Genomic DNA, 25,344 nt, shown 5'->3' on the forward strand with positions numbered 1-25,344 from the left:
TAGAAGGCTAGATTGAATGAACCCAAGATGGGAAAATTACCTTGTTAACTATGATGCAATATTATTCATTATGACAGGGCTCACCTACAAGAAAGCCTAGTTTTCCTGAAAAGAAGCTGAAAATGCCGCCAGAAGAGGTGAGCAGAACCAAGAGCTACACAATGATGGGGAAGTGTGATAAATCTGCACATTCATTCTGTAACATAGCCTCCAGTCATTTGTCAAACAAGCATCAGTCCCCCAGTGAGTAGCTGTCTAACATCCCATGACCCAGCCTTCAAGATTCCTGTTCACCTTTGCAATCCCAACTACTCTACCAAAGTCAGGTTTCACTTTTGCCCTTGATTAATTAAAATGTAACTATTTCCTTGGACAGAATGATTTTTTAAATATCAATTCAATGGTAGCCCCCAACTACCAAGTCTTTCCGCAACCTTTTATCACCCTATATCTGATACTGGCTAACTGGTAGATTGGTTGAGGGTTTTAGAGGTGAAAATAAAATAACAAGAAGGTCAAGTGGCTAACTTAATTGCTCCTAAATGACTGGGGAAGTCAGAAAAAAAGAAAGTCATTGCAGTGAGTTTTTACACAAAACTCGCTCCAGTTCGATTGTCAAGTCTATGTAGAAAAAGTTAAAGAGTTTATAGAGAAGAGCCAAAGACATGCAGGGTCTTAGTGGGGAATCAGGGCATGAGGCCAGAGCACTTTAGTCATATTTAAGTTGTGATTTCTGGATTTCCATGATGAGTATAGGAGGAAGCTATTGTGAGGGAACCCAAAAATGAAAATCTGAATTTCCAGAATGTGGTACAATATTTTCCATTGCATCAGGTCTTACCTCCAAGAAAGCTCAGTTATACTGAGAAGATCCAACCAATGGGCGAAAAGGTGAGCAGATCCAAGAGAATGGTATTTTGTGGAGGGGAACATTTTTTTTCTTCTGCCCATCATTTCTCAGTGAGATATCATCTTACAAATAGCTAATGAAATTCTGAAATTTTAGACTAAGTTCACCCATAAGCTTCCTGATCATCATTCAACTCTACCTATTTTCTAACCATTGCCAAGTTTCAACTTTACAGTCAGACTGATTGAGGCAAAGATCACTATTTTTCCCTCAGCTGGAACACTTGTAAAAATAGAGATTCCAGAAGAAAGCCAATCTAACTGGAACTTGTCCCCAAAATTTAGCAGCACCTCTTTGAGGTTGGTTAACTACTTGCTTGCTTAATTGGTAATTTTAGAAAGGAAAAATGGGTGGTAGAGGAGGCCAGGAGACTATATACCACGGTTCCTACAAGGTTACTGAGAAAATAAGGAAAACAAATCAAAACAGTGACTTCTCAAAAAACAAAACAAAACAAAAAAACAAGAGTCTTTGTATTACATCAAAGAGATTGATGAGAACACACCAAGTCACAGGATAAAGTATGGGAATCAGGCTCAGGGTGACAGTTCAGAGTGATTTTGGAAGAAAGTCATTACAGACATATCTGTAGTCTCCTTTTCCCCCCGAAGATTAGAAAAATAAAATGAATGTGCCCAAGATGAATACCAGACCTTCTTGAATAAGATGCAATATTATTCCTTACAACAGGGCTTACCTACAAGAAAGCCTAGTTATCCTGAGAAGATGGAAAAACAGCCAGAAGAGGTGAGCACTACCAAGACAAATAACATAGGTGGGGAAGTGGGATAGCAGTGCACAGTCATTCTGGGTTACAGCTTAAGCAAACATCAGTTGTCCAGTGTGTAACAGTTTACAATAATACCTCTTCCACCAAAAACAGGTTTCACTTTCAAGTAGCCCTTAATTGGGAAAAGATCACTTTTTTTTTTGCTTGCTTGAGTGTTTTAGAGATGAAAACAAAAGGAGAAGTGAAGAAGTAGATAAGAATGGAGGGCAGGATGCTTCCTAATTGCATTCCTCCTTCATGACTGAGAAAGTCGGGGGGGGGGGGGGGGGTGTCCAGACAAAAAGTTTAGTTTTCCAATCAAATTCACTCCAGGTTTCTTTACAAAGACTTTGTAGAAGAGGACAAAGACATTGTTTAGAGGAGTCAAAGATAAGCAGGGTAATAAGATGCTATATTATCCTTTACAACAGGGCTTACCTACAAGAATGCCTAGTTATTCTGAGAAGATGGAAAAACAGCCAGAAGAGGTGAGCACTACCAAGACAAATAACATAGGCAAGTGGGATATCAGTGCATAGTCATTCTGGGATACAGCTTAAACAAACATCAGTTGTCCAACGTGAAACTTAGTTTACAATAATACCTCTTCCACCAAAAACAGTTTTCACTTTCAAGTAGCCCTTAATTGGGAAAAGGTCACTGGTTGTTTTGGTTTTTTTTGCTTGCTTGAGTGTTTTAGAGATGAAAACCAGAGGAAAAGTGGATAAGAATGGAGGGCCACAGACTTCCTAATTGCATTCCTCCTCCAAGACTGAGAAAGTCAGAAAAAAGAGTCCAAACAAAAAGTTATCCAGTCAGATTCACTCCAGGTTTCTTTACCAAGACGTTGTGGAAGAGGACAAAGAGATTGTTTAGAGGAGTTAAAGATAAGACGGGTAATAAGATGCTATATTATCCTTTATAACAGGGCTTACCTACAAGAAAGCCTAGTTATCCTGAGAAGATGGAAAAACAGCCAGAAAAGGTGAGCACCAAGAGAAAAACATTGGCGGGGAATTGGGAAAGCAGTGCACAGTCATTCTGGGTTACAGCTTAAACAATCACCAGTTATCCAATGTGTAACTTAGCTTGCAATAATACCTCTTCCACCAAAAACAGGTTTCACTTTCAAGTAGCCCTTAATTGGGAAAAAGTCACTGTTTTGGGGTATAGAGATGTACCCCTGGGGTTCGGGAAGGATACCTTTCAAAAGAATGCTAGACTCCAAAACTTAGCTTAAAAGTAAAGAGAGAGATTTATTAGTAATGATGAATTTTTGGCCAGCTAGACAACAGGAGTGGAATAACCTGGGGGGTTGCTCCCAGAATGCCTCCATTCTGGGGTTTTTATATTATTCTATAGCAGTGAGGACTTGACTCTGGAACTAGGGATTGGGGGGTGAGGTTTAGCCCAAGGGCATGAGGGTGGTTCATGAGGTATGTTTCTTTGTCTATCTCAGTTCAATGGGGGCAATCAAGAGAGGGTAATGTCCAAGGTCAGGTTTGGGTTGGGAGTCTGGAGGGCTTAAGGGAGCAGAGGAATTTCCCTGATAATAATTTACCTGAGTTTCTGGGGGTACATGCCAGTCACTTTTTTTCTTGCTTGACTGTTTTAGAGGTGATAACCAAAGAAGAAGTGGAGAAGTGGATAAGAATAGAGGGCAGAAGGTTTCCTAATTGCATTCCTCCTCCATGACTGAGAAAGTCAGGGGGGGAAAAGGCCAGACAAAAAGTTTTCCAATCAGATTCACTCCAGTTTTCTTTACCAAGACTTAGTAGAAGAGAACAAAGATATTGTTTAGAGGAGTCAAAGATAAGCAGGGTAATAAGATGCTATATTATCCTTTACAACAGGGCTTACCTACAAGAAAGCCTAGTTATCCTGAGAAGATGGAAAAACAGCCAGAAGAGGTGAGCCACTACCAAGACAAATAACATAGGTGGGGAAGTGGGATAGCAGTGCACAGTCATTCTGGGTTACAGCTTAAACAAACACCAGTCAATGTGTAATTTAGCTTGCAATAATACCTCTTCCACCAAAAACAGGTTTCACTTTCAAGTAGCCCTTAATTGGGAAAAGATCACTTTTTTTTTTGCTTGCTTGAGTGTTTTAGAGATGAAAACAAAAGGAGAAGTGAAGAAGTAGATAAGAATGGAGGGCAGGATGCTTCCTAATTGCATTCATCCTCCAAGACTGAGAAAGTCAGAAAAAAGAAAAAGTCCAGACAAAAATTTATCAAATCAAATTCACTCCAAGTCTCTTTACAAAGTTACTTTGTAGAAGAGGACAAAGAGATTGTTTAGAGGAGTCAAAGATAAGCAGGGTCCCACTGAGAGTCAGGGCTTGAGGTCTGAATATTTTAAATCTAGATTAAGTCCTGACTTTTGGTCTTCCTTGTTGAGTAGGAGGAATATATTGGGAGTGAACCAGGGGATGAGAGCCAGGTTCTCCAGGATGAGATGCAATATTCTCCATTGCATCAAAATTCAGCACCAAGAAAGGTCAGTTTTCCTGAGAAGATACATTCAAAGGAAGAAAAGGTAAGTAGATGCATGAGCATGGTAGTTTTGTGGATGGGGAACACCTCAGGGCATTCCTTCTGTAATATAGCTCCCCATCCTTTGTCAATCATGTATCAACCTTTCAATAGGAATAGAAAGTCTAAATTTTTAAGGAGAATAAATCAAGATGGTCACTTCTCAGAATCAACTCACTACTTTTTTTTTTGCAAGAGTCTTTAGAATATATGAAAGAAATTGATGAGAACACATCAACAAATCACAGGATAAAGTATGTAGAAAATGAAAATCTAAAATTCTATGACCAAGCTCTCTGCTCAGCTGGTTGCTCACCAGCCAACCCAACTATTTTCTGAACAAAGCCAAGTTTCACTTTACTCTCACACTCACTGAGACAAAGGTCACCATTTGCTCCTCTGAGGGTACATGCTTAAAAAAAAAGAGAATCCAGAGGAACATCAGTTTACCTGGATCTTGTCAAATATTTAGCACCTCCTGTTTGAGGTTAGCTTACTGCTTAGTTAATTAATTAATTGTTTTGGAACTAAAAACTAAAGTTAGATAAGGTTGCCATGGAGGGCAAGAGCATATATAGCATAGTATATAGCATATACTAGCTGAGGGATGAAATAAGGAAAACAAGTCAAGATAGTTACTTCTCCAAACAAATTCAATCAAGTTTTCTTTTCAAGAATCTTTAGAACATATCAAAGAGATTGATGAGAACAAACAAACAAATAGGAGATTAAAATATGGACTCTGGCTCAGAATGATAATTCTCAACAAGTTAGGTGCCATTCCATTCTTAATATCTAGAGTGTTGATTTTCCCTGAAGATTAATAGGATAGATTAAATGAGCCCAAGGATGGGAACTAGACCCTCTTGACTAAGAAACAATATTATCCATTGCAACAGGGTTCACCTACAAGAAAGCCTAGTTATCCTGAGAAGAAGGTAGAAGGGCAGCCAGAAAAGGTGAGCAGACCCAAGAGCAGGGCAGAGGGAGGTAAATGGGAAAAATCTTCACAGTCATTCTGGAATCTAGCCTCCAGTCCTTTGTCAAATAGGCATTAGTACCTCACTTTTTTTTAAACTCTTACTTTCCATCTTAGAATCAATACTATGTAATAATACAATTCCACAGCTAAGAAGTGTCTGAGGTCAGATTTGAACCTGGGACCTCTCATCTCTGCGCCTGGCTCTCAATCCACTAAGCCACCCAGCTGCCACCCAGTCCCTCCCTTTTTAATTAAGGCCTAAAATTCCATGACCAAGCTCATTCCTTGAGCTTTCCTGTTCAGTTTGCCATCCTACAAATTAAACCGAAGGTGGGATTTGTTGGCCTGTCACTCTTGATTAGGAAATGTTCACTTTACTTCCAGGGAAAGAATGTGTTTAATAATATTAATATAGTAAGAGCTCTCAACCTTGGAGTCATTGCATATGATTCTTACCACCTAGTAGGGACTGGCTAACTAAGAATGGAGGGCAGGAAGTTTCCTAACTTCATTCCCCCTACATGAGTGGGAATGTCAGAAAAATGGAGACAAGATTGTCAGTTTTCCAATCATTCACTATAGTTTTCTTTACAAGACTATGTTGAAGAGGTCAAAGAGAATGTTGAGAAAAGTCAGAGACATGCATAATGCTACTGAGAGTCAGGGCATGAGGTTTGAGCATTTTAAGTCTAGGAAAGTCCTGATTTCTAGACTTCCATGATGAGTAGGAAGAAGATATTCAGAGTGAACCTGAGGAAAAAAGCCATGGTTTCCAGGATGAGATGGAATATTCTCCATTGCATCAGATCTCAACTCCAAGAAAGCTAAGTTCTACTGAGAAGAAAATGCAACCAAAGGGAGAAAAGGTAAGTAGATCTAAGACACCTCAGGACATTCCTTATGTAATCTATCTGCCCATCCTGTCTCAGTGAGATCTCATCCTCCTAATAGGAATTGAAAGTTTAAAATTTTATGACCAAGATTACCCCTCAACTTGCTCCTCACTGTCCAAAACTACTTATTTTCTTTCCTTCCTTCCTTCCTTCCTTCCTTCCTTCCTTCCTTCCTTCCTTCCTTCCTTCCTTCCTTCCTTCCTTCCTTCCTTCCTTCCTTCCTTCCTTCCTTCCTTCCTTCCTTCCTTCCTTCCTTCCTTCCTTCCTTCCTTCCTTCCTTCCTTCCTTCCTTCCTTTCTTTCTTTTTTAAAACCCTTACCCTCCATCTTGGAGTCAGTACTGTGTATTGACTCCAAGGCAAAAGAGTGGTGAGGGCTAGGCAATGGGGGTTAAATGATTTGCCCGGGGTCACTCAGCTGGGAAGTTTATGAGGCCAAATTTGAACCTAGGACCTCCCATCTGTAGGCCTGGCTCTCGATCCACTAAGCCACCCAGCTGCCCCCCAAAACTACTTATTTTCTAAACAAAGCCAAATTTCACTTCATAATGAAATTCACTGTGGCAAACTTCATTATGTTCCCCTCAAAGACAACACTTTTAAAAATAGAGATTCCAGAGGAAAGCCAATCTAACTCCCAAAATCATCACTTTCTCTTTGAGGTTGGCTAAATTCTTGCTTGTTTATTGATCGTTTTATAGCTGGAAACTAAAGGGAAAGTAGGTGGCAGGGGAGGAAAGAGCCTAAATACCCTGCTTCCTACTAGGTGACTGAAGAAGTAGGGAAAAAAAGTCAAGACAGTCACTTCTCCAAACTAATTCACTGCAGTCTTCTTTGCAAGAGTCTTTATAATACATCAAAGAGATTGATAAGAACACACCAAAAAGTCATAGGATAAAGTATAAGACTCTAGTTCAGAGAGATAGTTCAGAGCAATTATGGTGGCTGGTCATTCCAAATATCTCCAGCCTTCTTTTCCCCTTAGAGTGGAAGGATAGATTGAATGAGCCCAAGATGAGAACCAGACCCTCTTGAGTAAGATATAATATCCATTTATTTCAACAGGGCTCACCCATAAGAAAGCCTAATTATTTGGAGAAGATGGAAAAGCAGCCAGAAGAGGTAAGCTCTACCAAAAGAAATACATTTGTGGGGAAATGGGTTAGAAATTCCCTAAATACAATGCACAGTCGTTTTGGGATACAGTCTTCATTCCTTTGTCAAACATCAGTTTCCAGATGTGTAATTAAGATCTTAAATCCCATGACCAGTATATCTCCTTGGACTTCCTGGTCAGTTTGCAAAAATAACTCTTCTAACAAAGACAGGTTTCATCTTCAAATTGCCCTTTATTAAGAAAAAGTCACCTTTTTTTCCTAGAAAAAATACTTTTAAAAATATCAATTTAAGAGAAACTCCAAATTATCCATTCTTGCCCCAACCTTTTCTTAGCTCCTACCCAACACTGGCTAACTGGTTTCAGTTTTACTGAGAATACACAACCACAGGGAGAAAAGATGAACAGACCCTAGAGCACTGTAGTGTTTTGAATGGAAAATGGGTCTCAGAATTTCCTTCTGTAATCTAGCTGCTCATCCTTTGTTAATGAGGCATCAACCTTATAGTAGGAAATGAAAGTCTAAATTTTTATGATCAAGCTCACTGCTCAGTTTCACTTTATTCTCACATTCACTGAGACAAAGGTCACCATTTGCTCCTCTGAGAGTACACACTTAAAAAAGAGAATCCAGAGGAACACCAATTTACCTGGATCTTGTCACACATATTTAGCACCTCCTGTTTGAGGTTTGGAAGTTGTCATTTGAGGGTTTCTTCCTAGAGGTGATCTGTGAATTCTTTCAATTTCAATTTTTTTTATTGATCTCTAGGCAGTTTTCTTTGATAATTTCTTGTAATATGATGTCCAAGGTTTTTTTCTTGATCATGGCTTTCAGGTAGTCTAATAATTCTCAGATAGTCTCTACTAAATCTTTTTTCTAGGTCAGTTGTTTGTTTTTTCAATAAGATCTTTCCTGTTTTCCTTTTGTTTGTTTTTTCATTCCTTTGATTCTGCTTTATTGTTTATAAATTTCTCATGAAATAATTATTTTCTAGATAGTCAATTCTGATTTTTAAAACCTTATTTTTGTCTATCAGTTTTTGGCTCTTTTTCAGTTGGCCCATTTCTTCTTGTATCGCAGTCATTTCTCCTTGCATCACTTTCATTTCTCTTCCCCACTTTTCCTCTGCCTCTTTTAATTAGGTTTTGAATTCTTTTTTGAGATCTTCCAGAATCTGCCCAGTCCATATTTTTTCTTTTGGACTTTGCCTGTTTTTGCTTTGCTTTCACTGTCCCTTTCTGTGTCTGTACCTTGCTCTTTGTTTCGATAAAGTTCTTAAAAATTAGGTGCTTTTTGTTTTTGTTGTTTGCTTATTTTCCCTATCTAATTATAGGTAGGTTTTGTTTTCTGAGAAGTTTGGGGTACCCTCTTAAACTTCAGTCCTTCCTTGATACTATTATCAGCTTATTTTCTGGGTTTTTACCAGTTTCAGTTCTTGGAGAATGATGTGATAGCTTGAGGGATGAGAGCTCTAAGAATCCCCTCCCCCTGTGATTTAATTAACCCTTTATATCCTGATAACTCAAAGAATTGCCTTAGGCTTGGTTGTAAACTTTTGGTCTTACTTTGATCTTGATCAGGTCAGGAAAGACCTTAAATATAGCCTCAAGCTTAGGTGTAAGGTTTTAGCCTTACCATGTACTTGTTCTAATTGGGCACACCCTTGATTGACCTGTCCTAGAACTCTCCCATGAGTTTTAGGCAAAAAGATCCAGGCACCCCCCACCCCTTAGTATTATCAACCACCCCAAACTGTGAACTATGTCCTTATCCCAAGCCCAATCTGAAATTCCTTGCTACACTCTGGGCCCACATGGATCAGCCCACTTCAGCCCAGACTGCCCTGGCCTGAGACTCTGGACTTCTCCACAGGTTTGAAATTTCAAGGGCTGTGAATTGGCTTGGATAACTATTTGCCCAGGGCGGGTCTCAGGATCTGAATGTTAGCTTGAGTTTAGGTCCCACACCTGGAGCAGCAGATGTGGGGTATGGGGGTATGGTTTGCTCTTCACTCCTTGCTACAGCCTCTTGCTGGCTCTGCTCCCCTCTCACCCAGTTCCCCAGATGTTCTCTGCCTACCTTTTGGGTTTTTCTATTCTTGAAAGTTGTCTCACTTTGTCTCCTTATTGGTTCTTTGACTCCTATATTCTTTTTGTGGCAATATTTTAATATTGGTTGGAGATAATTTCATGGTGACTCGGAGCTACTCTGGTTTACTCTGCCATCTTGGCTCCATCCCTGGAAGTCATAATTGGTTGTCTTGGAATTGGAAATTAAAGTTAGATAAGGTTGTAGTGGAAGGCATGTGGGAGGAGTGTACATAGTTGCTTACTACTAACTGAAAGAGAAAGTAAGTAAAACAAGTCAAGACAATCACTTCTCCAAACAAACTTACTACAATTTTCTTTGCAAGAGTCAAAGAGATCAATGAGAACAGACCAGCAATTTAAAGGATAAGTAAGGTACTCTGGCTCAGGGTAATCATTCTCAACAAGTTAGGCTGCATTTCATTCAAGATATTTCAAGCTTCCTTTTTTTACCTGAATAGTAGTAGGATAGATTGATTGAACCCAAAGATGAAAATCAGACCCTCTTGACTAAGAAGCAATATTATCCATTCCATTGGAACAGGGCTCACCTACAAGAAAGCCTGGTTATCTTAAGAAGAAGATGGAAGAGCAGTCTGAAGAGGGGAGCAGGTCTGAGAGCAACACAGAGGTTGGATAAATCTTCATGGTCATTCTGAGATCTAGCCTCCATTTCTTTATCAAATAGGCATCAGTCTCCCAGTTTGTAATGAAAGCCTAAAATCCCATGACCAATCCCATTCTTGGGCTTCCTAGTCTGGTTGCAATACTATATATTCTACCAAAGGCAGGTTTCACTTTCATGTGATCCTTGATTAACAAAAGTTCACTTTCCATCCAAAGAAAGAATGACTTAAAAATATTACCAGGTCTTTCTCAACATTAGCAGACATTATTAGCAAACATTGGTTAATTAGTTGGTTAGTTGATTGTTTTAAAAGTGAAAACCAGTGAAGAAGTAGGTGAGAATGGAGGGGAAGAGGTTTTCAAACTTCATTCATCCTACATGATTGAAAAAGTCCAAAAAAGATCAAGTCATTCAGTTGTCCAATCAAAATTACCACAGTTTTCTTTACAAAGACTTTTTGTAAAAAAAGTCAAAGAGAATGATGAAAAGAGTCAGAGATATGCAGGGTCCTACTGACAGCCACGTCATGAGTTTTGAGCATTTAAAGTCTAGATAATTTCTGCTTTCTGGACTTCTATGATGTATAGGAGGAAGACATTTTCAGTGAACCAGAGGATAAGAGCCCTGATCTCCAGGATGAGATACAATTTTCTCCACTACTTCAGGTCTCACCTCCAAAAAAGCTCAGTTCTACTGAGAAAAAGATGCAAACAAAGGAGGGGAAATGGGCAAATCGAAGAGCGTGATAGTGTTGTGGATGCTGAACAGCTCTAGACATTCCTTCTATAATGTAGCTGCCAACCCCTTGTAACTGAGACAGTAACCTTCCAATAGAAAACAAAAGTCTAAAATTCTATATTGAATGAACACCCATCAGATTGTAGTTCATTGTCCAGCCGTACCTATTTTCTGGCAAAAGCCAGGTTTCACTTTCCAACACACTCAGTAGGCAAATGTCACTATTTCATCCTCAAATTGGAACACTTTTAAAAATAGAAATTCCGGAAATATAACAATCTAACTGAATCTTGTCTGAAATTTTTATTGTATCCTTTTTGAGGTTGGCTTATAGCTTACTGGCTCAATTGGTTGTTTTAGAACTGGAAATTAAAGGGAAAATGGCTGCCAGTATAGTGCAAGAGTCTAAATACCTTGTTTGCTACTACTAACAGAGTGAGGAAATAAGGAAAATAAGTCAAAATAGCCACTTCTCAAAAATCACTGCAGTTTTCTTTGAAAGGGTAATTAGAAAACATCATAGGGACTGATGAGAACAGATCAAGAAGTCACAGGAAAAGTTATGGGAGTCTAGTTCAGAGTGATAGTTCTGAGAAATCTAGGTACATATCATTCCAGATGTATGGAACTTTGTTTTTTTTTCCTGAAGAGGGGTAGAAATATAGATTAAATGAGCCCAAGGATGGGTTAAAATTTCATGGCCAAGCCATTGTAATCCCATCTATTCTATAAAAGGCAGGCTTCGCTTTTGTCTCACCATTAATTAGAAAAACTTCAATTTTTTCCATGTAAAGAATACTTTTAATAATATGAGCTTAATTGAAGCCCTCAACTACCTCGACTTGGCACAACATTTTTTCATCTCCCAAATGACACTGGCTAACTGGTTGCTTGGTTGATTGATTTAGAGGTAAAAAGCAAAGAAGAAAAAAAGGGGATAGGAATGAAGATCAGCAGGCTACCTAAATTCATTCCTTCTGTGTCAGTGAGGAAGCCATGAAAAAGAAAGTCAAGACAGTTTTTCCACCAGACTCACTCCAGTTTACTTTATAAGACTTTGTAGAAGAGGGCAAAGAGATTGTCAAGAAGAGCCAAAGACACGCGGGGTCCTACAGAGACTAGGGCAAGAGTTTTGAGCATTTTGATTCTCAAGTAAACCCTAATGTCTCCTCTTCCATGAGGAGTAGAAGGAAGATATTGACTCTGATTATGAAAGACTGCATCTACAGAAAAAGATGTAGTATTGTCAACTGCAGTCAGGCCTCACCTTCAAGAAAACTCAGTTCTACTGAGAGGGAAATCGAAACAAAGGGAGAAAAGGTGAAGAAAAACGCTGGACATTCCTTCTGTAATCTAACTGTAGATCCTTTGTCACCGAGTTATCAAACATGCATTAGGAAAGTCTAAAATTCTACAGCCAAGCATATACTTCAACTTGCTGCTCACCATCCAACCCTACCTATTCTCTGACAATCAAGTTTCACTTAACAGTCTCACTTGCCGAAGCTAAGATCACTATATTCAAGGTTGAGGAATCACCCCAATATAACGTGATCCTGAAACTTACCCACTCCTGTTTGAGGTTGAATTACAGCCCAATTGGTTGATTTAGAACTGGAAACCAAAGGGAAAATGGCTGCCAGTGGATTGCAGGAGTCTATGTACCCTGCTTCTTACTATCTCAGAGATGGAGTTGGGAAAACAAAGTCGAGAGCTAATTCTCCAAAATAAGTGTAGGGATTTTTTGGAAGAATCTTTAGAATGCATCAAAGAGATTGATGAGAACAGACCAAGAAGTCATAGGAAATTTAAGGGAGTCTGGTTCAGAATGAGAGTTCTGAAAAATCTAAATGGCAGATAATTACAGATGTTTGGAGCTTTGTTTTTGCCTGAAGAGGAGCAAAATAAGTATAGATTAAATGAGACAAAGGATGGGAACTAGACTCTGAAATAAGATGCAGTAGAATCCATTGCAACAAGGCTCAACTATCAGAAAGCTTTGCTATCTGGAGAAGAAAATGGAAAGCCAGCCAGAAAAGGTGAGGAGACCCAAGACAACAATAGAGATGGGAAGTGGGATAAATCTGGAAGTCATTCTGGGATCTAGCCTCTACTTCTTGTCAAACAGGCATCAGTTCCTCAGTGTATAATGAAAGCCTAAAATCTCATGACAAGACGACTCCCTCACCTTCTAGGTCACTTTATAATCCTGCCTATTCTATCAAAGTCAGGTTTTATTTTCATGTCATGCATGACAAGCAAAAGCTCTCTTTTTTCTATGTAAAGAATGATGTTATAAATATCAGTTTAATAGGAGACACCAACTACCTACTCTAGGCAAAACCTTTCCTCACCTATCTGACCCTGGCTAACTGATTGCTTAATTGTATAAAGGTGAAAAATAAAGGGAAGAAAGGGTTAGGAATGAAGGGTGAGAAGTAACTAATTGTATTCGTCCGAAGTTAGTAAGAAAGTCAGAAAAATAAACTCAAGAGAATCACTTTTCCAACCATATTCACTACAATTGTCTTTACAAACACTTTGTAGAGAGGTCAAGGAGATTGTTGAGAAGATCCAAAGGCATACTGAATTCAATTACGATTCAGGGAAATAGATTTGAGCATTTTAAGTCTCAGCTAAGTCCCAATGTGTGTATTTTCATTATGAATAGGAGGAAGATACTATGAGTGAACCCTCAGAGGAAAGTGAGGATATCCAGGATGAGATGGAATATTCTCCATTGCAGCAGGCCTCAATTCCAAGTATACTCAGTTCTATTAAAAGGAAAATCCATCCAAAAGGAGAAAAGGTGAGCAGAACCAAGAGCATTGTAATCCTGTGGATGGGAAACAGCTCTTGGACATTCCTTCTGTAATCCAGCAGCCCATTCTTTGTCACTGGGCTATCAAATTTCTATTAGGAAAAGAAAGTTTAAAGTTCTTTGACCAAGCATACCCCTCAACTTGCTACTCACCATCCAACCCTCCCTATTTTCTGACTAAAGCCAGGTTTCATTTAACAGTTTCACTTACTAAGGTAAACAAAGATCACTATATTTAAGAGATTCAAGAGGAAACCCCAATCTAATGTGCCCCTGAAATTTAGTCACTCCTGTTGCAGGTTGGTGTGTTGCTTATTTGCTCAATTGGTTGTTTTAGAACTGGAAACAAAAAGGGAAATGGCTGCCAGTAGATTGCAGGAGTCTATATACCCGGCTTCCTACTATCTCAGTGAGGAAGCTGGGAAAACAAATCAAGAGATTTAATGAAAAAAATAAGTGTAGTTTTCTTTGAAAGAATCTTTAGAATGCATCAAAGAGATTGATGAGAACATAACAGGCAGTCACAGAAAATATTATGGGAGTCTGGTTTAGGGTGATAGTTCTGAGCAGTCCAGGAGGCAGGTTATTCCAGATGTTTGGAGCTTTGTTTGTGCCTGAAGAGGAGTAGAAATATAGATTAAATAAGCCCCAGGATGGGAACTAGACTCTCTGGAATGAGGTGCAATATTATCTATTGCAACAGGGCCCACCTACCAGAAAGCCTATTTATCTGGAGAAAAAGATGGAAAGGCAGCCAGAAAAGGTGAAGAGACCCAAGACAACCATAGAGATGATAAGTGCGATAGATCTAGAAGTCATTCTGTGTTCTAGCCTCCACTTCTTGTCAAACAGGCATCAGTTCCTCAGTATATAATGAAGGCCTAAAATGCATGACAAAACAACTCCCCCACCTTCTAGGTCACTTTATAATCTTACCTACTGTACCAAGTCAGGTTTCACTTTTATGTCTCCCTCGACTAGCAAAAGTAAGTTATCTTTTTTTCTGTGAAAAGAATGATGTTAGAAATATCAGTTTAATAGGAGCCACCAACTACCTACTCTTTGCAAAACCTTTTCTCACCTCCTATCTGACCCTGGCCAACTGGTTGCTTGATTGTTTTAAAGGTGAAAAATCAAGGGAAGAAGGGGTTAGGAATGAAGGGTGAGAAGTAACTAACTTTATTCCTCTGAAGTTAGTAAGAAAGTCAGAAAAAGAAAGTCAAGAGAATCAGTTTTCCCACCATATTCACTCCAAGTGTCTTTACAGGACTTTGTAGAGAGGTCAAGGAGATTATTGAGAAGAGCCAAGGACATATAGAGTGCAAATAGGATTCAGGGAAATAGATTTGAGCATTTTAAATCTCAGCTAAGTCCCAATGTGTGTATTTTCATGATGAATAGGAGGAAGATACTATGAGTGAACCCTCAGAAGAGAGTGAGGATATCCAGGATGAGATACAATATTCTCCACTACAGCAGGCCTCAACTCCAAGTACACTCAGTTCTACTAAGAGGAAAATCCAACCAAAAGGAGAAAAGGTGAGCAAAGCCAAGAGCATTGTAATCCTGTGAATGGGAAACAGCTCTTGGACATTCCTTCTGTAATCCAGCAGCCCATTCTTTTTCACTGGGCTATGAAACTTTTATTAGGAAATGAAAGTCTAAAGTTCTTTGACCAAGCATACCCCTCAACTTGCTACTCACCATCCAACCCTCCCTATTTTCTGACTAAAGCCAGGTTTCATTTAACAGTTTCACTTACTAAGGTAAACAAAGATCACTATATTTAAGAGATTCAAGAGGAAACCCCAATCTAATGTGCCCCTGAAATTTAGTCACTCCTGTTGCAGGGTGGTGTGTTGCTTATTTGCTCAATTGGTTGTTTTAGAACTGGAAACAAAAAGGGAAATGGCTGCCAGTAGATTGCAGGAGTCTATATACCCGGCTTCCTACTATCTCAGTGAGGAAGCTGGGAAAACAAATCAAGAGATTTAATGAAAAAAATAAGTGTAGTTTTCTTTGAAAGAATCTTTAGAATGCATCAAAGAGATTGATGAGAACATAACAGGCAGTCACAGGAAATATTATGGGAGTCTGGTTTAGGGTGATAGTTCTGAGCAGTCCAGGAGGCAGGTTATTCCAGATGTTTGGAGCTTTGTTTGTGCCTGAAGAGGAGTAGAAATATAGATTAAATAAGCCCCAGGATGGGAACTAGACTCTCTGGAATGAGATGCAATATTATCCATTGCAACAGGGCCCACCTACCAGAAAGCCTATTTATCTGGAGAAAAAGATGGAAAGGCAGCCAGAAAAGGTGAAGAAACCCAAGACAACCATAGAGATGGGAAGTAGGATAGATCTAGAAGTCATTCTGGGATCTAGCCTCCACTTCTTGTCAAACAGGCATCAGTTTCTCAGTATATAATGAAGGCCTAAAATGCATGACAAAACAACTCCCCCACCTTCTAGGTCACTTTATAATCTTACCTACTGTACCAAGTCAGGTTTCACTTTTATGTCTCCCTCGACTAGCAAAAGTAAGTTATCTTTTTTTCTGTGAAAAGAATGATGTTAGAAATATCAGTTTAATAGGAGCCACCAACTACCTACTCTTTGCAAAACCTTTTCTCACCTCCTATCTGACCCTGGCCAACTGGTTGCTTGATTGTTTTAAAGGTGAAAAATCAAGGGAAGAAGGGGTTAGGAATGAAGGGTGAGAAGTAACTAACTTTATTCCTCTGAAGTTAGTAAGAAAGTCAGAAAAAGAAAGTCAAGAGAATCAGTTTTCCCACCATATTCACTCCAAGTGTCTTTACAGGACTTTGTAGAGAGGTCAAGGAGATTATTGAGAAGAGCCAAGGACATATAGAGTGCAAATAGGATTCAGGGAAATAGATTTGAGCATTTTAAGTCTCAGCTAAGTCCCAATGTGTGTATTTTCATGATGAATAGGAGGAAGATACTATGAGTGAACCCTCAGAGGAAAGTGAGGATATCCAGGATGAGATACAATATTCTCCACTACAGCAGGCCTCAACTCCAAGTACACTCAGTTCTACTAAAAGGAAAATCCAACCAAAAGGAGAAAAGGTGAGCAAAGCCAAGAGCATTGTAATCCTGTGGATGGGAAACAGCTCTTGGACATTCCTTCTGTAATCCAGCTGCCCATTCTTTGTCCCTGGGCTATGAAACTTTTATTAGGAAATTTAAATCTAAAGTTCTATGATCAAGCATACCCCTCAACTTGCTGCTCACCATCCAACCCTAACTATTTTCTGACTAAAGCCAGTTTCATTTAAGAGTCTCACTTACTGAGGCAAAGATCTCTATATTCAAGATTCAAGAGGCACCCCAATCTAACATGGCCCTGAAATTTAGCCACTCCTGTTGGAGGGTGATGTGTTGCTTATTTGCTCAATTGGTTGTTTTAGAACTGGAAACCAAAGAGGAAATTGCTGCCAGTGGATTGCAGGAGTCTACATAACCTGATTTTCCTACTATCTCAGTGAGGAAGTTGGGAAAATTAGTCAAAAGCCAAGTCTCCAAAATAAGTGTAGTTTTCTTTGAAAGAATCTATAGACTACATGAAAGATATTGATGAGAACAGATCAAGAAATCATAGGAAATTTATGGGAATCTGGTTCAGAGTGATAATTCTGAACAATCTAAGTGGCAAATCATTCCAGATAGCTGGAGTTTTTTCACCTGAAGAGGAGTGGAAGTATGGATTAAATGAGCCCAAGGATGGAAACTAGACCATCTGGAATGAGATGCAATATTATCCATTGCAATAGGGCTCATCTACCAGGAAACCTATTTATCTGGAGAAGAAAATGGAAAGGTAGCCAGAAAAGGTGAAGAGACCCACGACAACCATAGACATGGGAAGTGGGATAGATCTGGAAATCATTCTGGGATCTAGTCTCCACTTCTTGTCTAAGAGGCATCAGTTCCTTAGTGTATAATGAAGGCCTAAAAGCTCATGACAAAATCACTCCCCTAGCTTCTGGGTCACTTTATAATTCTACCTATGCTACCAAAGTTAGGTTTCATTTTCATGTCAACCTCAACTAACAAATGTTCTCTTTTTTCTGTGTAAAGCATGATAGAAATATCATTTTAATAGGAGACAATAACTACCTACTCTTGGCAAGACCTTTCCTCACCTCCTATCTGACCCTGGCCAACTGGTTGCTTGATTGTTTTAAAGGTGAAAAATCAAGGGAAGAAGGGGTTAGGAATGAAGGGTGAGAAGTAACTAACTTTATTCCTCTTAAGTTAGTAAGAAAGTCAGAAAAATAAACTTAAGAGAATCAGTTTTCCCACCATATTTGCTCCAATTGGCTTTACAAACACTTTGTAGAGAGGTCAAGGAGATTATTGAGAAGAGCCAAAGACATATAGAGTGCAAATAGGATTCAGGGAAATAGATTTGAGCATTTTAAGTCTCAGCTAAGTCCCAATGTGTGTATTTTCATGATGAATAGGAGGAAGATTCTATGAGTGAACCCTCAGAGGAAAGTGAGGATATCCAGGATGAGATACAATATTCTCCACTGCAGCAGGCTTCAACTCCAAGTACACTCAGTTCTACTAAGAGGAAAATCCAACCAAAAGGAGAAAAGGTGAGCAAAGCCAAGAGCATTGTAATCCTGTGGATGGGAAACAGCTCTTGGACATTCCTTCTGTAATCCAGCTGCCCATTCTTTGTCCCTGGGCTATGAAACTTTTATTAGGAAATTTAAATCTAAAGTTCTATGATCAAGCATACCCCTCAACTTGCTGCTCACCATCCAACCCTAACTATTTTCTGACTAAAGCCAGTTTCATTTAAGAGTCTCACTTACTGAGGCAAAGATCTCTATATTCAAGATTCAAGAGGCACCCCAATCTAACGTGGCCCTGAAATTTAGCCACTCCTGTTGGAGGGTGATGTGTTGCTTATTTGCTCAATTGGTTGTTTTAGAACTGGAAACCAAAGAGGAAATTGCTGCCAGTGGATTGCAGGAGTCTACATAACCTGATTTTCCTACTATCTCAGTGAGGAAGTTGGGAAAATTAGTCAAAAGCCAAGTCTCCAAAATAAGTGTAGTTTTCTTTGAAAGAATCTATAGACTACATGAAAGATATTGATGAGAACAGATCAAGAAATCATAGGAAATTTATGGGAATCTGGTTCAGAGTGATAATTCTGAACAATCTAAGTGGCAAATCATTCCAGATAGCTGGAGTTTTTTCACCTGAAGAGGAGTGGAAGTATGGATTAAATGAGCCCAAGGACGGTGTGAGATTTAAAATGGTTGAGGTCTTAAACTGTAGTGATTAAAATAGTGGAAGATATAAATTGTGATAGATATAAGAGAGGGTGAGTAAATTTGACCACAGAAACATGTTTCACTACAGTGTCTTGGGTGTAAAATCAAATATAAGGTGGTCGCCAGGGAAATATTCCCAATTATTCAAATACCCAAGTCAATTGGGTTTTATAGAGATTTTAATTAACAATACAATGAGTAATCAAAGAAAAAGAGAGAGAGTAAGAAAAGAATCAGTTTTTTAACATTCACCACAAGGTCTGTCTAAGTAAGGATTTCTAATGACACCAGGCCAGCAGCATCTCAGCTGCTTTCACCAGCTCTGTCCTCCGTCTGAATATTTCAGAATCAGTCTCCTCAGAATGAGTCTCTCCAATCTGAATGTTTCAGAATGACCTCCTAGCTCTTCCCTGAGCTCTTATTTTTAAGGGCAAAATCTTCCCTCCCCTAAGTCCTTACATCTACCAGTCACTGTAGATATTTCTAAAGGACCACCCATTCTTAGTCCACACCTAAGAAGGTGTGGATTTTTGAGTAATTCACACCAGGAAAGCTCTGAGTAAGTTTTCCAGTTCTTTGTTCCTTGTAAATTCACAAGTTGCTTGACCTTTATAGGTACTTAGCTTAAGAAAAGTATGGGTTTAAGTACTTTTCATTGTTCAGAAAAGAGTTTACAACTTTATCTTCCCCTAGGGCAGACCCAAGTAGGTAAAGTAGAATTCTCACATTCCTGCTTTAAGCAGAGTTCACTGCCCAAATGGGGAATGGTCTTAATCCAATCTTATAAAGTAGGGTCTGGGAAATTTTAAGGTTTACAATGGGAACTAGACCATCTGGAATGAGTTGCAATATTATCCATTGCAACAGGGCTCACCTACCAGAAAACCTATTTATCTGGAGAAGAAGATGGAAAGGTAGTCAGAAAAGGTGAAGAGACCCACGACAACCATAGACATGGGAAGTGGGATAGATCTGGAAGTCATTCTTGGATCTAGTCTCCACTTCTTGTCTAAGAGGCATCAGTTCCTCAGTGTATAATGAAGGCCTAAAATCCCATGACAAAACCACTCCCCTAGCTTCTGGGTCAGTTTATAATCCTACCTATGCTACCAAAGTTAGGTTTCATTTTCATGTGTTTCATTTAAAAGAGTGGGAGCCATAAACTGTAATAGTTAAAATATTTGAAGGCTATTAACTGTAGTGAGTTAAAATAGTGGAAGACTTAATTTGTGGCCGCTAAAAGAGTGGGTGAGTAAGTTGTGACCCCAGAAAATGTTTTCACTACAGTGTCTTGTTTTAAAATCAAATATAAGGTGGTCGCCAGGGAAATATTCCCAATTATGAAATATACCCAAGTCAACTGGGTTTTATAGAGATTTAATTAATAATACAATGAGGAATTAAAGAGAGAAAGAGTAAGAAAGGAATAAGTATGAAGGGCCTTAAGCCAACATGGCCTAGACCAGAGTCTTAAGAGAGAGATCAGTCAGTCCTTAATTACTCACCACAAGATCTGTCCTAGCAAGGAATCTAGTGACACCAGGCCAGCTCCATCTCACCTGACTTCAACAGCTCAAAATCTCAATCTGAAATGTCCCTGAGAGAGTCTTGAGAGAGACCCTTCAAGGCAGCCTTTCCCAGCTGACTGTCCCTAGAGACATCCTGTCCTTTTCTTATATAGGGGGTTTTCTCCTATGTAACCTTCCCTAAGTTCTTCCATCTACCAATCACAATAGATGTTTTCCAAAGGACAGCCCATTCTGAATTCACACCTGAGTAGACTAATCCTTTTAGTAATCCACACCTGAGTGGGCTAGAATCTCTAAGTTTTTTTTCTATTTGCTCCTTGTAAGTTCACAAGTTGCCTGACCTTTATAGGTACTTAGCACCCCTTTGTATTAATTCTAAAAATAAGCATGGCTTAAGTATGGGTTTAAGTATTTTTCATTGTTCAGCAAGGAGTTTTCTCCCCTAAAGCAATCTTCCGTAAGGGTGGAGTAGAGATCTTCCCATTTCTGATCTAAGTAGAGTTCTTACTGTCCAAATGGGGATTGGTCCCAGTAGGGAATTGTCCCAATGGAGATTTCCCCAATGGGGAATTTTTTAACATTCACAAGGCTGAGAAATTTCAAGATTCACACATGTCACCCTCAACTAACAAATGTTCTCTTTTTTCTGTGTAAAGCATGATAGAAATATCATTTTAAAAGGAGACAATAACTACCTACTCTTGGCAAAACCTTTCCTCACCTCCTATCTGACCCTGACTAACTGGTTGCTTGATTATTTTAGAGGTGAAAAATCAAGGGAAGAAGGGGTTAGGAATGAAGGGTGAGAAGTAACTAACTTTATTCCTCCTAAGTTAGTAAGAAAGGCAGAAAAAGAAAATCAAGAGAATCAGTTTTCCCACCAAACTCATTCCAGTTTTCTTTACAAAGACTTTGTAAAATGGTCAAGGAGATTATTGAGAAAAACCAAAGACATGTAGAGTGCAAATAGGATTCAGGGAAATAGATTTGAGCATTTTAAATCTCACCTAAGTCCTAATGTGTGTATTTGCATGATGAATAGGAGGAATATACTGTGAGTGAACCCTCAGAGGAGAGTGTGGATCTCCAGGATGAGATGGAATATTCTCCATTGCAGCAGGCTTCAACTCCAAGAAAACTCAGTTCTACTGAGAAGAAAATCCAACCAAAAGGAGAAAAGGTGAGCAGAGCCAAGAGCATTGTAATCTTGTGGATAGGGAACAGCTCTTGGACATTCCTTCTATAATCTAGCTGCACATCCTTTGTCACTGTACTATCAAACTTCTATTAGGAAATGAAAATCTAAAGTTGTATGATCAAGCACACCCCTCAACTTGCTCTTCACCATTGTAAGGAGTAAATTTAGGGGATATTGACTGAAGATATTATACTAGTGATCACCAGGAATTAATTCAATGTCAATAAAAATACTCAAGTCAGTTTGTGAATGTTATGGTGGTTTAATTACAGTAGAGGGAAGGAATTAAGAAGAAGAAGAGAGAGAAAAGAGTATAAGATTTCTCTGGGCCTAGCCAAAGCCAAGGTAATTCCAGAGAACTGAGCCACAAGGCCTCCTCAGAAGATTAAAAGTAGCTCTGCTTCCAGCCAGGAGTTCTACTCAAGAGTTGAGGAGCCTCCTAAGAAGATAGTACTTTTAGGAGGTAAAGGAAAAAGGAATTGGCATAAATCACTCACCCAGGTCACTCAGGGAAGACGCCTCACCTAAGTCATGCTACCAAGCTTCTCCAGGCCCTTACCAGCAAGCCGCAAACTCCAACCGCCAAGACACCAAACGCCACCAAAGAATCCCCACGCTGCCAACAGAGACAAACATCTCTGCAAGCTAGAGTGAGAGCAAGAGCCATGTCTCCATGAGAGAGCCCATAGAGAGGAAGTGATGTGAAATATATAGACCATTCTTTTTATCACTTCCTGCATCTCACATGTACCAATGGTCACTTAAGCTTAACTTAGGACTGCCCAGGGCGTCTGTCAGTTGTTTCTTATTTGTCACTTGCTAACACATGGCTGTCATAGGCCATCCTCCTCAACACTTGATCCTTAAGTAGGGGTGTATATATTCCTGGTCACTAGACTAAGCAGGGTGGAGTAAATCTAAAATTCACACCATCCAACTCTACCTATTTTCTGACTAAAGCTAGGTTTCACTTAAGAGTCTCACTTACTGAGGTAAATAAAGATCACTATATTCAAGATTCAAGATGCACCCCAATCTAACTTGGCCCTGAAATTTAGTCACTCCTGTTGGAGGGTGGTGTGTTGCTTATTTGCTCAATTTGTTTTAGACCAGGAAATGAAAGGGAAAATTGGTGCCAGTGTATTGCAGGAGTCTCTATAACCTCCTTTTCCTACTATCTCTGTGAGGAAGTTGGGAAAAGAAATTGAGAGTTTATTCTCCAAAATATGTGTAGTTTTCTTTGAAAAAATCTTTAGAATGCAATAAAGAGAATGATGACAATAGACTAAACAATCACAAGAAAAAGTATGTGATCTGATTCAGGGTGATAGTTCTGAGAAGACTAGCTGGCAGGTCCTTCCAGATGTCTGGAGGTTTGTTTTTGCCTGAAGAGGAGTAGAATATTGATTAAATGATCCAAAGGATGGGAACTAGACTCTCTACAATGAGATGCAATATTATCCATTACAACAGGGCTCACCTACCATAAAGCCTAGTTATCTGGAGAAAAAATGGAAAGGCAGCCAGAAAAGGTGAGGAGACCCAAGACAACCATAGAGATGGGAAGTGGGATAGATCTAGAAGACATTCTGTGTTCTAGCCTCCACTTCTTGTCAAACAGGCATTAGTTCCTCAGTGTATAATGAAGGCCTAGAATCCCATGACAAAACCACTTCCCCTAGGTTCTGGGTCAAGTTATAATCTTACCTACTATACCAAAGTCAGGTTTCACTTTCATGTCACCTTCAACTAGAAAAAATTCTGTGTAAAGCATGATAGAAATATCAGTTTAATAAGAGGCACCAACTACCTACTCCTGGCAAAACCTTTTCTAACCACCTCTCTGACACTGACTAACTGGTTGCTTGATTGTTTTAGAGGTAAAAAATCAAGGGAAGAAGGTTTTAGGAATGAGGGGTGACAAGTAACTAATTATTCCCTCCAAGTTAGTAAGAAAGGCAGAAAAAGAAAGTCAAGAGAATCAGTTTTCCCACCAAACTCACTCCAATTTTCTTTACAAAGACTTTGTAAAGCAGTCAAGGAGATTGTTGAGAAGAGCCAAAGACATACAGAATGCAATTAGGATTCAGGGAAATAGATTTGAACATTTTAAGTCTCACCTAATGTGTGTATTTGCATGATGAATAGGAGGAAGATACTGTGAGTGAACCCTCAGAGGAGAGTGTGGATCTCCAGGGTGAGATGGAATATTCTCCATTGCAGCAGGCTTCAACTCCAAGAAAACTCAGTTCTACTGAGAAGAAAATCCAACCAAAAGGAGAAAAGGTGAGCAGAGCCAAGAGCATTGTAATCTTTTTTTTTTAAACCCTTACCTTCCGTCTTGGAGTCAATACTGTGTATTGAATCCAATGCAAAAGAGTGATAAGGGCTAGGTAATGGGGGTCAAGTGAACTTGCCCAGGGTCTGGGAAGTGTCTGAGGCCAGATTTGAACCTAGGACCTCCTGTCTCTAGGCCTGGCTTTCAATCCACTGAGCTACCCAGCTGTCCCCAAGAGCATTGTAATCTTGTGGCTGGGGAACAGCTCTTGGACATTCCTTCTATAATCTAGCTGCACATCCTTTGTCACTGGACTATCAAACTTCTTTTAGGAAATGAAAATCTAATATTCTATGACCAAGCATACCCCTCAACTTGCTGTTCACCATTGTAAGGGGTAAATTTAGGGGTTATTGACTGAAGATATTATACTAGTGGTTACCAGGGATGAATTCAATCCCAGTAAAAATACTCAGTTTGTGAATGTTATGGTGGTTTAATTACAATAGAGGGAAGGAATTAAGAAGCAGAGAGAGAGAGAAGGGTATAAGATTTCTCCAGGCCTAGCCAAAGCCAAGGGAAGTTCAGAGAACTGAGCCATGAGGTTTCCTCAGAAGATTAAAACTACCTCGGCTTCCAACCATGAGTTTTACTCAGAGATTAGGAGCCTCCTAAGAGGATAGTGCTTTTAGGAGTTAAAGGAAAAAGGAATTGGCATAAATCACTCATCCAGGTCATTCAGGGAAGACGCCTCACCTAAGTCATGCTACCAACCTTCTCCAGTCCCTTACTGGCAAGCCGCAAACTCCAACCACCAAGACACCAAACGCCACCCAACACTCCACACACTGCCGACAGAGACCAATGTTTCTCCGAGTGAGAGTGAGAGCAAGAGCCATGTCTCCTTGAGAGAGCCCAGAGAGAGGAAGTGACGTGAAATATATAGACCATTCTTTACATCACTTCCTGTGTCTCACATGTACCAATAGTAGCTTAAACTTAACTTAGGACCACCCAAGGGGTCTGTCAGTTGTTTCTTATTTGTTTCTTATCACTTGCTTGCACACGTTTGTCATAGGCCATCCTCCTCAACACTTGATCCTTAAGTTGGTGTGTATATATTCCTGGTTGCTAGATAGTAAATCTAAAATTCACACCATCCAACCCTACCGATTTTCTGACTAAAGCCAGGTTTCACTTAAGAGTCTCACTTTTACTGAGGTAAATAAAGATCACTATATTCAAGATTCAAGATGCACCCCAATATAACATAGCCCTGAAATTTAGCCACTGCTGTTGGAGGGTGGTATGTTTCTTATTTGCTCAATTTGTTTTAGACCTGGACATGAAAGGGAAAATGGCTGTCAGTGGGTTGCAGGAGAAAAAATACCCTGTATCCTACTATCTCCGTGAGGAAGTTAGGAAAACAAGTTGAGAGATTTAATTCTCCAAAATAAGTGTAGTTTTCTTTGAAAAAAATCTTTAGAATGCATCAAAGAGGTTGATGAGAACAGACTAAGCAGTCCCAGGAAAAATTATGC

The 25,344-nt window shown here is 39.4% G+C and overlaps 1 protein-coding gene across 50 annotated transcripts in view; it reads left to right on the forward strand.

Annotated features, from left to right (window-relative positions):
• Positions 1-25,344, forward strand: part of PMFBP1 (polyamine modulated factor 1 binding protein 1) — a 484,787-nt gene that overhangs the window by 70,536 nt on the left and 388,907 nt on the right. For 46 of the 50 annotated variants that reach the window (XM_056823979.1, XM_056823945.1, XM_056824098.1 and 43 more), the window contains 16 exons: positions 78-137; positions 1,601-1,657; positions 2,111-2,167; positions 2,608-2,664; positions 3,533-3,589; positions 4,085-4,219; positions 5,115-5,174; positions 5,926-6,063; positions 7,154-7,210; positions 9,841-9,927; positions 13,334-13,471; positions 14,885-15,022; positions 16,436-16,573; positions 17,971-18,108; positions 21,370-21,507; positions 23,674-23,811. In XM_056823979.1, the coding sequence (XP_056679957.1) occupies positions 78-137; positions 1,601-1,657; positions 2,111-2,167; positions 2,608-2,664; positions 3,533-3,589; positions 4,085-4,219; positions 5,115-5,174; positions 5,926-6,063; positions 7,154-7,210; positions 9,841-9,927; positions 13,334-13,471; positions 14,885-15,022; positions 16,436-16,573; positions 17,971-18,108; positions 21,370-21,507; positions 23,674-23,811 (1,593 nt within the window). The remainder of the gene's footprint in view (positions 1-77; positions 138-1,600; positions 1,658-2,110; positions 2,168-2,607; positions 2,665-3,532; positions 3,590-4,084; positions 4,220-5,114; positions 5,175-5,925; positions 6,064-7,153; positions 7,211-9,840; positions 9,928-13,333; positions 13,472-14,884; positions 15,023-16,435; positions 16,574-17,970; positions 18,109-21,369; positions 21,508-23,673; positions 23,812-25,344) is intronic. The other 4 variants (XM_056823985.1, XM_056824137.1, XM_056823991.1 and 1 more) reach the window with 4 other exon arrangements.

Source organism: Monodelphis domestica, chromosome 1, assembly GCF_027887165.1.
Source record: "Monodelphis domestica isolate mMonDom1 chromosome 1, mMonDom1.pri, whole genome shotgun sequence".
Taxonomy (NCBI): domain Eukaryota; kingdom Metazoa; phylum Chordata; class Mammalia; order Didelphimorphia; family Didelphidae; genus Monodelphis; species Monodelphis domestica.